The sequence below is a fragment of the Primulina huaijiensis genome, chromosome 2 (assembly GCF_012295235.1).
Source record: "Primulina huaijiensis isolate GDHJ02 chromosome 2, ASM1229523v2, whole genome shotgun sequence".
Taxonomy (NCBI): domain Eukaryota; kingdom Viridiplantae; phylum Streptophyta; class Magnoliopsida; order Lamiales; family Gesneriaceae; genus Primulina; species Primulina huaijiensis.
The window spans coordinates 5,742,190-5,755,189 of NC_133307.1; the positions used below are offsets into that span (position 1 = coordinate 5,742,190).

Below are 13,000 nucleotides of genomic sequence, written 5' to 3' on the forward strand. Positions count from 1 at the left end.
ACCTCATATACACATTGATTGCTAGGTGGAAGAAGAGTTTTGTTTAACTTGTTCGAAAGTTTTGGCGATGGTTTGCTATTTTTATCATATATTTCTAGTTACTCTTTTCCTACTCTAATTCCTATCTCATTTTCTCTCTAAAGCTACGAATTTTAGAGGATTTTTCTGTGATGAAATTCATCACATGAGACCTTTTCATAGGCAAAATGAGATAAAATAAGTCGCTACACATAACCTAAGGTTGGCCTCATTTGATGACACCTATTTCTATTAAAATCTATTAATAATAGACATTTTTTATTAATTTATATAATATTCAGACTCATTTTTCACATATGTTTTATTCAATTTATTAATTTAATATATATTTGTATGTATGCCTACTTGAGCATTTATTTTGATTTTTTTTAATTCATTTTTAGGTCATCTATACAAAATTACTTTTCTTCTCAAATATATTATATACCTGTATATACTTACAACTTATGTTTAAAATCTAATCTCAATTTATTTATTTATTTATTTACAATCACCTTAAATATTTGGGTTGTTCGTACCCTTCTGATGTGTACTTGAATCGTTTTCAACAACTACCATACTCTCCAACTGCTCAAACAAATATAATGTAGCTTCCACGTTCAAAAGGTTGGTCATAATTACTTACACTTTAGCAACTGTAGATAAATACATGATGACTTGAAGTCATTCAAAAGGAAATAACCCACGAATTCTATTTTCGGACCAAAACGAGTTTTATCCATGTAAAGCTCGAAGTAATACAATGATAACCAAAGTAAAAACAAGAATGCTACAGATAAAATGACGAGATATCCACAAAAAGGTCTTTTCCCAACCTAGCCAAGAAGTATCGGGGCAGGAGATAATGGATCTTTCTCGCAAGACACTTCAGACCCACCAAAGTGTGCACTTGGAACAGCTCTCTCCAGTCACTCATTGAATGCCATATTTTAACTGGCAGTTAAACCATCTCTATAACGTACCCTTCAAGTCCTTGGGAAGTTTTGGTTGACAACCGAAACAAAAAAAAAAAACAGAGAGAACTCATGTAATCTAGCAACCGCCCATTTTACCGTCTTCCAAAAAAACCTTGGACTAAGAGACCCGGAGAGCATTCACGGCTAGCCCGAGTATAATAGAGACAATAAGAATCAACAAAGATAGCTTCACCATGGTGTAATCACCTGAATCACTGGATTTCTCATTTGCTTTGTCCCTGATATTCTTTGCGAGTGAATTATCCAGCCTAGTTGATGATGAACCAGATGCTATGCTCCAAAAGGATATGGTACTTGGGGCCACCACAACTGGAGTTTCAGATTCGGGCTCTAAAATTTCCGATGCATCTGTTGGAACTTCTATAGACATTAGCTCATTGCAATGATCTTTGAGAGCCTGAAATTATAAAAGGAAAAAAAGAGATTTAAACTTATAGCACTCAGCTGTTTAGCTCCCCACCTATTTGTCCGACACATAACTAGTAATACTGCATACATGTTGAGTGTATCCAAATTTATTATGCTGGCACAGAAGTATTTTTAAAGATCAAATTTTAACGCAATACATTATTATCATCAAGTATAAGAATTATTTTAGAAAAAAATATTTTTCAAAAGATATATTGATCTAATTTAAAGATTTATCATAATGTTGGAAAGAGCAGTTCGCCACAAAGTAGGAAAAAATCATCAAATATATCAAAAGTTGAAAACATAAAAAACAATATGCACTAACATAGCATATAAATTATGCCACAACTTCATACAAGTGGGAGTTTATAAGCAAAAGGAGCTTCCTCCATTGAGCACCCAGTTTCGTGGTTATGCACCTGAAGTTGCCTCATTCTAAAAAACTCAGATCTTTAGCAAGTAATAATTCATAATAATGATTTCATAATTAAATTTATTTCTTGAGAATCTTTGAAAGCTCTAGGTCTAACACAGCTTCTCTATCAAAGATGGATGATTATTTTTTCATCAAGACAAATATTGAATCAAATAGAAGAAACAGAAAATTAGACGAGTGTCCATCCATTTTAAGCCAACATGGCATTGTTAAGTATCTCAGCAACCTAATGAAGTCTTAGAAATGGAGCCATCATTCATAAAAAAGAAGAGTACTTAATCAACTGATTAACAATCACTGAGATACTAAATATCCTCATTATGGGCGTGGAGTTTGCCTATATAAAACATTCTTTGCAGAATATCTATTGAGTTTGCAAACAATAATATATTTTTTCTCTAAGTATTGTATTTAAGCATGTTTGAAATATCCACAAATGCTTGATAAAAAGGGAAAGTAACAAACCTCGATTGTTTCAGATGTCTGAATATAGTCACATATGTAAGTGCCCTCAAACCATGGAACAAGTACTCTTCGAGGAAATGATAGATTGCAATATTTCCTGTCAGAAAACATATACGTAATAGTTAAAGTCAGCTCAGAGAACCCAAATCTGCCAGCCAGTACAAGATTATATGATGGAAATTAGCATGTGCTGAGTACAACGACCATGAATTGTCACCAATTTACTTTGCTAAAATCAAATTCTGCTTCTGATAAGTAATATCAAAGGCATACTTTTAATGTGACACTGATACCAAAATTCTTCATGTGACTCACAGTTCGAAAAAATTCAGTTATGTGAAAGATTGGATGAGTTTGAAATTAAAATCTGACAAAAGGGATAACGAAAAATAGATTGACCTTAGGACTTGGGTCGCCACATATGGTACTGCCAAATTTTCAATGAACCTATCTGGCAGCATTCCTCGGGGCATTTCCATTTCCAACACTCAGTAAATAAGAAAATAAAGGCTAAGGCTTAAATTTTGCCTAGTAGAAATTAGAAAAGGCTTACAGGAGAAAAAGGGTCAATGTGTCAGAGCAATAGATGCATTTTTTCATTTCTCTTTCCAAATTAACTAAAATCTATAGCATAAAATCATTTTTTCTGACTCACAATATACCGACCAAACAAGAAGAAGCCATTAATCAAAGATATGACCGCACAGTTTGAATGATGTATAGATGTTTAACTAGCAATGGAAGCTAGTCAACAGAGTGCACCGAACTAAGCAACTAATTGATGAAAAGGGAACGGATTTAAAACTGATAGAGATGAACAGATGAGTAAACTGCTTTAATGATTCAAGATGTTGTACCTTTGCACTTGAAGATCTAAATTTGGCACAAATTTATCAGTTGATACATGGTTGTCTATTTCCTGAATATCTTTGGTGTCAGATTCAAATTCTCTATCAGCTTCGTCGCACATAATATCTAGTCTGCTCTCCAAACTCCTTATGATGTCTTCCTGATCACAAAAAGACCCAAGATCACAACATTGTATCCAGATAAACATAATTAGTCACTCAGAGAATTTGATATATTATATCTTCACATTTCTTTATGCATGTAAGTTTCATGAACTTTACCACTAACATCATTATAAGTTGTACAAACAGCACTCATAGCGAGAATCATGAATGGACAAATAGAGCAGAATGAAAGTTGTGAAATTAAAAAATGTGAAGGCCAAATGAAAAAAGTTTCGAAGTGGCAGACAGAAGTTGCCCATCTCACAATAAAAATGTTTGTCGAGTGCATTAGAATAATCTAATGGTCTTTTTTTGGTTTGCAATCATAAAAGCATCAAAGATTATTTATTCCAAAAATAGGGACAATATGAAATTACCTTAATGTCAATCAAAGCTTGCGAAATAGGTTCCTTTGAATTCAAGTATGCAAGAGAACATACAGAGCCACCAACGAGAAGAAGACCAAGAACCTCTTTTTGGTTACCTGATTTTCCCCCCAAAAAATAATAATTATCATTAATAATTTAAATGACATTCAAATTTAGAATAGGACTAAAACATACATTCCATGTATTTATGTTGCAACAAAGGTAGAAGAAATTCCACTTCATGAAAACCCTCGGATGCACACATCTCGTCTTCAGTCACCTAATGTCCAGGCGAAGAAAGATCAGAACGTAATACGCTCAGAAGCAAATTCGTTCAGTAGCTCAGGAGAAAGATAAATTGCAGAATTAGAGGGAGAGGACAGAGCTATTTGCTTGCCAGCAGCTGCAAAAATTATTTTATCCTGGCTGGGAAGGACCAAATTAGTTCCGAAGAAACTCTTGACCTCTACTTCTATATCTCAATATCATTCAGTTTTGATTGGATATGCAAACCATGTTCATACAATACTAGAAGTGATCAGAAATGCAGATGGGTCATATCAATAAATAAAGAAGCCTGCAATGATAACTTGTACTTCAGTGTGTCAATATTGTGATAAAATGTAGAAGGAAGCGATGCGCTAAGTGGACTTGTCCCAATTCATGGATCATCTGGCTAGGGGAAGAGGCATCTCATCATCTAGAAGATCCAATCTGGACTCATTTACATTCCAATCCTTAAGACGGGTTATCAACTTCCAGATGCTCTGATTCAACGGTCTGATAGTTCCTCATTACATCTTCCTCTTATTTAACGTTCAGACATCTTTTTGATTAATTTAGAGTGCCCAAACCAAAAAAAGGAAAAACGGAGTGGAATTACCACTTTCCCATTGATCAAAGCCTTTGCACCAGCAAGCTCCTTGGCATGGATCATGATTCCATCACGAAGAACATCAGCAAACCTTTTGACATCCAACCCATCCTCATGGACTACAGGCATCCTAGAATCATTGAGTTCAAAAGAACCAGATATGAGCAATAGAAGCAAATATTGATCTAAATCAACACTTGAATACAATAAAAGAGCTTGTAAAACACATAAATCACTTAAGCAAGGATTCATTTCAATCAAGGGTATTCACTTCAATTAACAACAAAAGTCGTGGAAACAGAGGAAATATCCACAAGTATAATGCACAACTAATTGGAGCTTAAAATTTTTGTAAATAATTATATCGACCTACAGTGATTTAATCCCAAAGGAAAAATGTCTCACCAAACCAAAAAACAAATTTAGATAGTGATAAACCCAAATCTTATCGAGATTTTAGGGACTTAATTTTATAATATTTGTGCCTATCTGTAATTGTTATCCCTAATTATGTGCTTATTTGAATTAATATTCATAGATTTGAATAAAATAGGAAAAAAACCTAATTTGGGAGATAATGATTTTACAAGACTTCAAAGACAACAAAATACCAAAAGAAAGGAATATATTTACCTGGAGAATATTCAAGTTTTGAAAGAAAATATCTTATCTACAATTTTTGAACTTGACATGTGCTTAAAAGATTTAGAGGAATAAGCCCATGAAGGATTGATAAAAAGAGACGTGAAAGAAGAGTACAGGAGAGAAGGCTAGAAAAGAAGGCAGAGAAGAGGCAGAGAACTACACGTGAAAAAGAAAGAGAGAAGCAGAGAAGGAAAGGAACAAAGAACACTACAGGTGAACAACAGTGAAAAAGAGGAGAGAGTCAGAAGACTTTACGCAGAAGATAGCAGCAGAGGGGAAGAGAGAGTTGGAGGAAGACGGAAGCTGCTAGGGTTTGAGAGAGAGGAGGAAAACAACTTCAAAGGTGGAATCACGCCAACGCCGCTGAGATTGTCTTATTCCATCCTAGATTTTATTCTTATGAGTTCAAACATTGTGTCTTTGTTTTGTTTTAATTTTATGGAATAAATTTCTTTAGTCTAAGACCACAATAGGACCAAACAATATTTTATTTGATAATTGGTTTATTTTCAATATATTATTTTTCTCGATTTTAATAATTGATTGATGTTTGTTTAATACTTCTTGTTAATAGTCTGATCAACTATTTACATATTTGTTGATTAATCACGAATCGTAAAATGATTGGTAAAATAAAGCAACAAAAACGTCATCAATACATGGTTAAACTTATTAGAAATAGTATTCTGTTTAGTGTGTGGTTTTTGGTGAAGACTGAAACTCCACAAAGATTTAATGCATTTAGATTTAATTAAATTCAATTAGAAATAATTGGACTGTTAGATTTAAATAGGTTTTCTTTAACTCGAGGAATCATTTAATAAATAAATTGGAGATTTCACCGTGATTGTCAAGAATTAAATAATTAATTGAATTTCAACACGTGTAATATAGTAGAGCTTGGTACCATTGTGTGTCTTAGTTCTTTATTTGAAGTTGAGTCCCTCCTTGATCTATCTGTCGTTTTTAGTTGCAATTATTTTTTTAATAGTTTAATCGATACTTGGACTCATCATCCATTTACTATAACTTGACCTAGTCCGCTTGCTAGATTTATTCTCAACCGAAATCGTGTCGGTCAGATAGATAGTGGAACGATTAAGAGAAAAACTCACGAACAAGTAAAAACTAAGATAACAACCACCATTCAGTTTCATGTTCTTATAATCAAGATGTAAATATTCTGAACTCTACAGATAAAATGCGGTCAGAACCAGAATTTCCAATGATAAACTTTCCCACTAATAAAAGCCAAACCTCACAAAATCATGACCGTGCCAGAAATAGAAAGAAAATAGTTTCAGCTGAAGTAATGGTGGTATGGCTAATCGATTATTTCACTTCAGATGCAAGACATAATCACTGCACATTAGATTATCACTATTAAACAATGTTCTTCAAACATTAGAATATGTTGAGATTGGGGAATATGAGATACATATGACTCTGTGATGCACACATCAAGATGGAAAATGATCATACCAACATTTATAAATTAAGGAGAGGAGCATAAGACGTAAGAAGGACTGGATAAGAACTACAGGGAAACTTTTCAGCGTCCCTCGCCCCCAAATAAGCACACAAGAAACCCAATATTGAATATTATAAGGATATTTCCAACATTTATAAAGAATGACATAATAAGCAGAATAGCTTAGTGATCCTAAGAGAATCAGTAACATAAAAGATAAAGAGTGATAGCAACACCTTACATCAAAAGAGTATGTGCATCTGAATGTTTGAAGGGAACCTAAGACCTTGCCCATTTTAAAATCACAAGGCTGTAGACAGCTAGAAGCGACATTGTCTGCCAGCGAACAATTTCGACAAGTCCACCTGAAACACAAGCTTTACCCACTTCATCAAATCTAACAAATGTGGTAGTTCAAATGGAAGATGAGGTATGAAAGGTTACCTCAGAGGGCTATAACTAATATGAATGAGTATTCTCTCATTCTGATCAGTTGTGATTGACGAGGCAGCTGCTGCAACCCCTTTAACAGTCTGTAAGCAACATATATGATCATTAAATGTTACACAAAAAAAATTTAAGCTGTTCAAATTCCTAACAGCTATAAAGAGTAACGATAAACATAGGTTGTCTAATGTGTTCCATATGGCTCGGATTTTCAATAACACTGAGCTCCATTCTTTTCACATTATCCGGCAAAGTTTCTGTAAGGTGCAAAATGCGATAACGTAATCCAACCGCATGCGAATCTAAAAAAAAATAGAAAATGACTAATTAAATTATTTTAATTGCATAAATTAAAAGTGGTACGCATATTTACATGTTTAAAATATGGTTTTCTATTAGAATACATAAAACTGTGTTTAAGGGTTATTCGAGATGCAATCGAGGACGGAGACTGGGAATTGTAAAGGGAAAATATTTTTATTAAATGATGATTTTTTATTATTTATTATATGGCATATTTAATAGGTGATTTTAGAAAATAGTGTTTTTACGCGCCGAGTCATATTTTAAATCGGTAATCAATTTTCGACGAAAATAAGGACTTTTTGGGAACTCGACTAATATTTTAGAAAACTTTCCTAAACAAAATATTTTACGTACATTATAATGGCCATACTAAGTTTATTGGGCCTAAACTCCCACCCAATTATTTATATCAAACTTGATGCTTCCAAACCCTAAACCTACACTAAAACTCATGCCTCCTACATCTAGAATCCTAGGGTTTCTCCTCCATCACCACACACACACACACTTATTTTCAAGGCTTTTCACATGAACTTTGAGGAAGAAAACGCAGCAAAGCTCCCCCGTCTCTCCGCCAATGTTCTTAGCGTCTAGAATTGTTTTTCGTGTGTGGCACGCCATAATCTTTCCTTGCTCATCGTTCATACCATATTATGTGTGAATATGCATGTTTGTATGAAAAATATGATGCCCTTCTATCTATTTTCGTTTTTGTGCCTTATACATGTTAAAACTTGAATTTTCATATTTTTTAAATCATGTTATTATTGCACAAAGGACCTGCCAGGTTAGGGCCATTAGAAGGGACGTTTTCAGTAGGTTTAAGGGTCCTAAGGGGCACGGTTCACGGCTGGAGGAGGCTAGGGAAGGGCTGCACGAAAATTTTATTTTTAAGGGGACTAGGGCTTGGGTTCGGGTTCCTTGAAGGGCACGGCTCGTACGTCGGCTGGGGCTGGGTCCGGGGGTCCTAAGAGGGCTGAGTCATGGTCATAGATGGGTTGAGGGAAGGCTTGTGCGAGGAGAAGGGATGGAACGCTAGGCTTGGGTCATGCGAGGCTTGAAGGGCGCGATCTTGAGGGCTGCAAGCGCACGGCTAGCTAGGGCTGGTCCCGTAGAGTCCCAAGGGTTCAGTCTAGGTCCTAGGATGGTTGCATAGGGTCTGGACATGTTGGTTAAGGGCTAGGCTCGAAGGACTTGAAGTTGGTTAGGGTTTTCGAAATAGGGCAGAAATTTTCAATAGGTTTCTAGGCTTTTCTATGGGTTTTAAATGGCTCGATTTGTGTTGTAAAGGGCATGGTTAGGTGTTAGTAAGCTATGGTTAAATTTTGGTGAAGTTTGATTAAGTTTCGAGTCGATTCGGGTTAAAACCGGGATTTTGGTTTAAGTTTTAAAAGAATGAAGAATTTAGTTGAGGGCTTAAGTTTACGTCTAAGAAATGTTTATGGGTGTATTTTAAGGTGTTATGGTAAGTTTGGATGGATTCGGGTTGTCGTTTTAAGGTCCAAGGGTAAATTGGGAAAGTTAGGGTTTCAAGGGCAAAACAGTCATTTTACACCTGAAAATGTAAGACATCCTAATAGTGTTCTGAATGCTGTAATGAATGTTAAAATATTTATTTTGAAAGATTATGAAATTTTATGATGAAAAATGTTAAAGAATAAGTTGCATGCTTGGTTTCAAAAAGATGTTATATTCATGAATTTTTATAAGTGATGGATATGATAACATGTTTGAAGGAGGTGATTTGATTGTGACTAATACGAATACGAAATGATATGACATGTAAGGCCAAGACTCAGTTGACGGGTGAGTGTCGCTAATGTCCCCGCCGTCTGGTACCATGGTAATATGTAAGATTGATCAATCGACCAACAACTGATACGAAAGTCACAATTAATGATCTGAATTCAATAAAAGGGAAATGTATATGTATATGATGAAAAGAAAAGATTTAAAATTTATGCATAGTAAGCTATTTTATTAATAGTGATTTTCATTGTTGCATGTGTATGTATACATATTACTTGTTATCACGGTTAAGGTTTGCTGAGTCATTAGACTCACTATGTGTAAATGATGCATATGAGGATGTTTATGATGATATTGGAGGACTTGATGGTTGAACTTGCTGGACTGATGGTGCACATAACCCGATGATCATTGCTAGTTTTTCGCACTATTATGATTTTACAGTACTTTAAAAATTTTATAACTTTCATGCTTTTGAGTGGTTTTTGAGAGGATTTAAGAGTTTATGCTATTTTTGAAAAATGCTAGCTTTAGGTTTTCTTTGACGATTTTATATTTTGCACTGCGTTTTGGATTTTGAGTAAAATAGTTGGTTGAGTATTTTAAATGGTGCACAAATATATATATGTGTGTGTGTGTGTGTGTAAATTTCGGCCGAAGCCTGGGTTTGAAAAAAAATTCTAGTATATTTTAAAGAAAAACGAATAGTAGACATTGCAATTTCCATGTCAGCTCATATAGCAAACGTTGTCAGTACCCACAATGCAGAAAGAATATCGCTTCTCAAGAGCTGCTCATTGAAAGCCGGTGATAGAGAATTGGACTATTGGAGGCAAAAAAAAAAGAGTCCGCACACAGAACACTTTTGTAACTGCGAGTGTAGTTTGCAAATGTGGAAGAAGAAGTGTATATTATGTAGATTACAGATTTAAAATTGTGGTGCTAAGTATCAACCATTGATCTTCACATGAGTTTTTGCAAAGAAGAAATGTGCCATGTAATCTAATACAGACGGTGACTCATAGTAAACAATCTCAGTAAAATGCACAGAATCAAACAAACAAGATGGATGCCGCATGCACATGCACAAAGGAGGAAGGGTTAGATACATTATTGGTCACTATGTATTCAGAACTACTAATAAAATAAGCCTGAGGCAGCAGCTAGAACTAGACACTCCTAAGCATTAAAAAATAGCACAAAATGGAGAAAATATAAGTATGAGTATAAATGTAAGAAAACCTGGCATAGTGTTGTTATTGAATTCTTGAATGAGATTTCATTGACCCAAATGTAGATACCAACGACCTTCATGCCACCCAATAGCATCCTTGAGACCTAGAAGGCAAAATCAAGAGGACATCATTAAAATCTTCTACAACCTTTAACAAAGGCTAGAGCAAAGGTCTAAATTATGGAAATGTTTAAGAATGGCAATCCTGTATAAGTTAAAAAGGAATCATGATAAATGTTGAGGAATAGATCAAAGAAACAATTTTATTCTGCCTAGACAATTCCTACAAAGCCTAGTTAAGAGTGGATTGAAGGAAGAGGAGAAGATAAACAATATGCAGTAGAAGAATTGTTGTCACATTCTTTGTTAAAATTTAATCGTACTTGACCCACTTTAACTTGTGGAGAGTTCTAATTTATCAAGAATGCAACGAGTGAGCCAGATTCAATTAGTAATTGGATGATTGCACGTGGTTGGCTGCTGTGGCAATTTTTGAGGTGACTACCCAGACACTAAAAGTTATTCACTTCCAAATTCTTTTTTATTTTTTGCGTTGTTTTTTTATTCAGTCGGCCGGATGATAACATCATATGAATCCAATTGAATCCGCTAAACAATCAAATCAACGGCATAAAAAATAATCAAAACATGAGTAGATAATCAAGTAGCAGAAGTAAAAAGACAAAAATGTGAGCTGAAAACTGGTATATAACCTGGCGAGCGTGCTCGGAGACCCAGTCGATATCAATAAAGAGCGCTGAAGCCTCAGCTTGAGATTTAGATTTTAATGAATTCTTCTTTTTATTTCTGTCATTTTCCCCAGTGCCACCGATGACCGAACACGGCGGATCCCCGGTATCGTTTGGTGGCGTCGGTACCAAATCATACACGAATCCTTTATCCAACTTTGGACTCAGCTTCCCGATGACAAGCCCTACCTGCAAAAACCCAAGAACCAAAATTCAAAATTAAACATCTGTAAAAAAACCAATAAATCCAATGTCAAGCAGTGAACTTTTTGAATATCACCAACCTGCGATGGGAGGCCACAGCCAGTGAGGCGGGTCTCTGCCAATTTCAGATGCTGCTCATCTCCAACCACCGCTCTGACCATAATTTATCGGTTGTCTGCGAGATCTTTGGGGGTTTGTTTAATGCGTCGCCTCGTCTGTATCATTATATATATATTATATATAAATATATATGTAGCTCCTGTTACACGTCTCATGAATCTTTACGATGAGACAGGTCAATCCTATCGATATTCACAATAAAAANCTGTGTGTCCATAAGTAAATATGATAGGTGTGTAACATATCAAAATTGATATATAAAATCTATTATAAAGTTATTTATACTAAATATATTAACACATGTGAGATGTCTCACATATCAAATTTATGAAACAAATCTTCAATCCGATTAAATTTATTAAAAAAATATATTATTTTTATCATATTAACTCACTTTACTAAAATAGATATGTGATACCAGACTATATATTCAAATTATTTAAAATGAATACTTTATTATGCAATTGTCCTAACTTCATTTGCTTGTTATGGGCATAATTTAGAGGAAGATTTAGATACATAGACCTCAAGAAACTTTCATTCAAGAAAATAGTCTTTTTTTTCCCGTAAACACCATATTTGTCCTTTTTAAAATTGTTATTTTAAATAATAATTAACATAATATATCATTAAATGTGCTTTTTTTTTCGTCTTTCCTACTAATTAAAATTCGGGTTCTCTCATTCTCTTTGACAACAACGTTTTCTTCTTTGTTTCTGGTTTCTCTCTTCCCATTTCAAAAATCACAGAGAAAGTTGTGCAAGATTGGCTTCCATATCTATAGAGGAGAACACCAGAGCAGCCCCTAGTCGCCGACGAGCACGCCACTGGACTTCCACTTTGTCGCACAGATTAGTCGTATTGAGAGGAGAAGTTTATTTTCTCTAAAATTTTATCGATTTCTAAATCATTATCCTATCAAGTGATGTGTGTGTGTCTGCATATTTATCAAAAGTGGATACAATCAATTATTGAAAAAATGAAGAAAGTTGGGTGTAAGAATAACTTTCACAAACCAGTGTTTCAATGCACAGTTGCAATATCAGGCTAAGAACACCATCAGATATTATACACACCCATCAAACACGTTCCAGTCTCCCCTCGCCATCCTGCGACATAGACTATCTAAGTTTATTATATAATTTATTTTGATTTTATATTGCAGTACTTTATTGGATAATTTTGATTAATTGCGCCTTTCACCTTCGAATATTTGACTTTTCAACGACCCCCGCTCTCATGTCTCGCCTTTGAATCTTCGAAACTGGTAGATAATATTTAGATAATAGATGGTCATTCGGTTTTCAGTTTGTCTGTTTATGGATTAATTGAAATCTCACAAGAGGTGAATTTCCTAACCTTTTAACTTGATCTTTTAATATCAAGAGTAGGTCTCTTGTCAGACGATCTCACGAATCTTTATCCGTGAGACGGGTCAACCCTACCGATATTCACAATAAAAAGTAATATTCTTAGCATAAAAGTAATATTT

General features: G+C 34.6%; 1 protein-coding gene across 1 annotated transcript; it reads right to left on the reverse strand.

Annotated features, from left to right (window-relative positions):
- Positions 1 to 637: 637 nt before the first annotated feature.
- LOC140965786 (uncharacterized) lies at positions 638 to 11,617 on the reverse strand. The gene is made up of 11 exons (XM_073425971.1): positions 11,469 to 11,617; positions 11,149 to 11,373; positions 10,444 to 10,539; positions 7,144 to 7,232; positions 6,936 to 7,064; positions 4,593 to 4,713; positions 3,905 to 3,989; positions 3,719 to 3,825; positions 3,186 to 3,337; positions 2,329 to 2,425; positions 638 to 1,413 (listed from the first exon to the last, which is right to left on the reverse strand). Exons 1-11 carry the CDS (start codon positions 11,547 to 11,549, stop codon positions 1,114 to 1,116), a joined length of 1,482 nt encoding a protein of 493 aa, XP_073282072.1. The 5' UTR covers positions 11,550 to 11,617; the 3' UTR covers positions 638 to 1,113.
- Positions 11,618 to 13,000: the final 1,383 nt, after the last annotated feature.

What these genes read in the sequence shown, in the direction of transcription:
- LOC140965786 (XM_073425971.1), bottom strand. Translation starts at nt 11,549, where the DNA reads ATGGTCAGAGCGGTGGTTGGAGATGAGCAGCATCTGAAATTGGCAGAG. An exon ending in TCTCCGAGCACGCTCGCCAG is followed by an intron (nt 10,540 to 11,148) that starts GTTATATACCAG and finishes TTTGCCTTCTAG; the next exon opens with GTCTCAAGGATGCTATTGGG. An exon ending in AGACATCTGAAACAATCGAG is followed by an intron (nt 1,414 to 2,328) that starts GTTTGTTACTTT and finishes TTATAATTTCAG; the next exon opens with GCTCTCAAAGATCATTGCAA.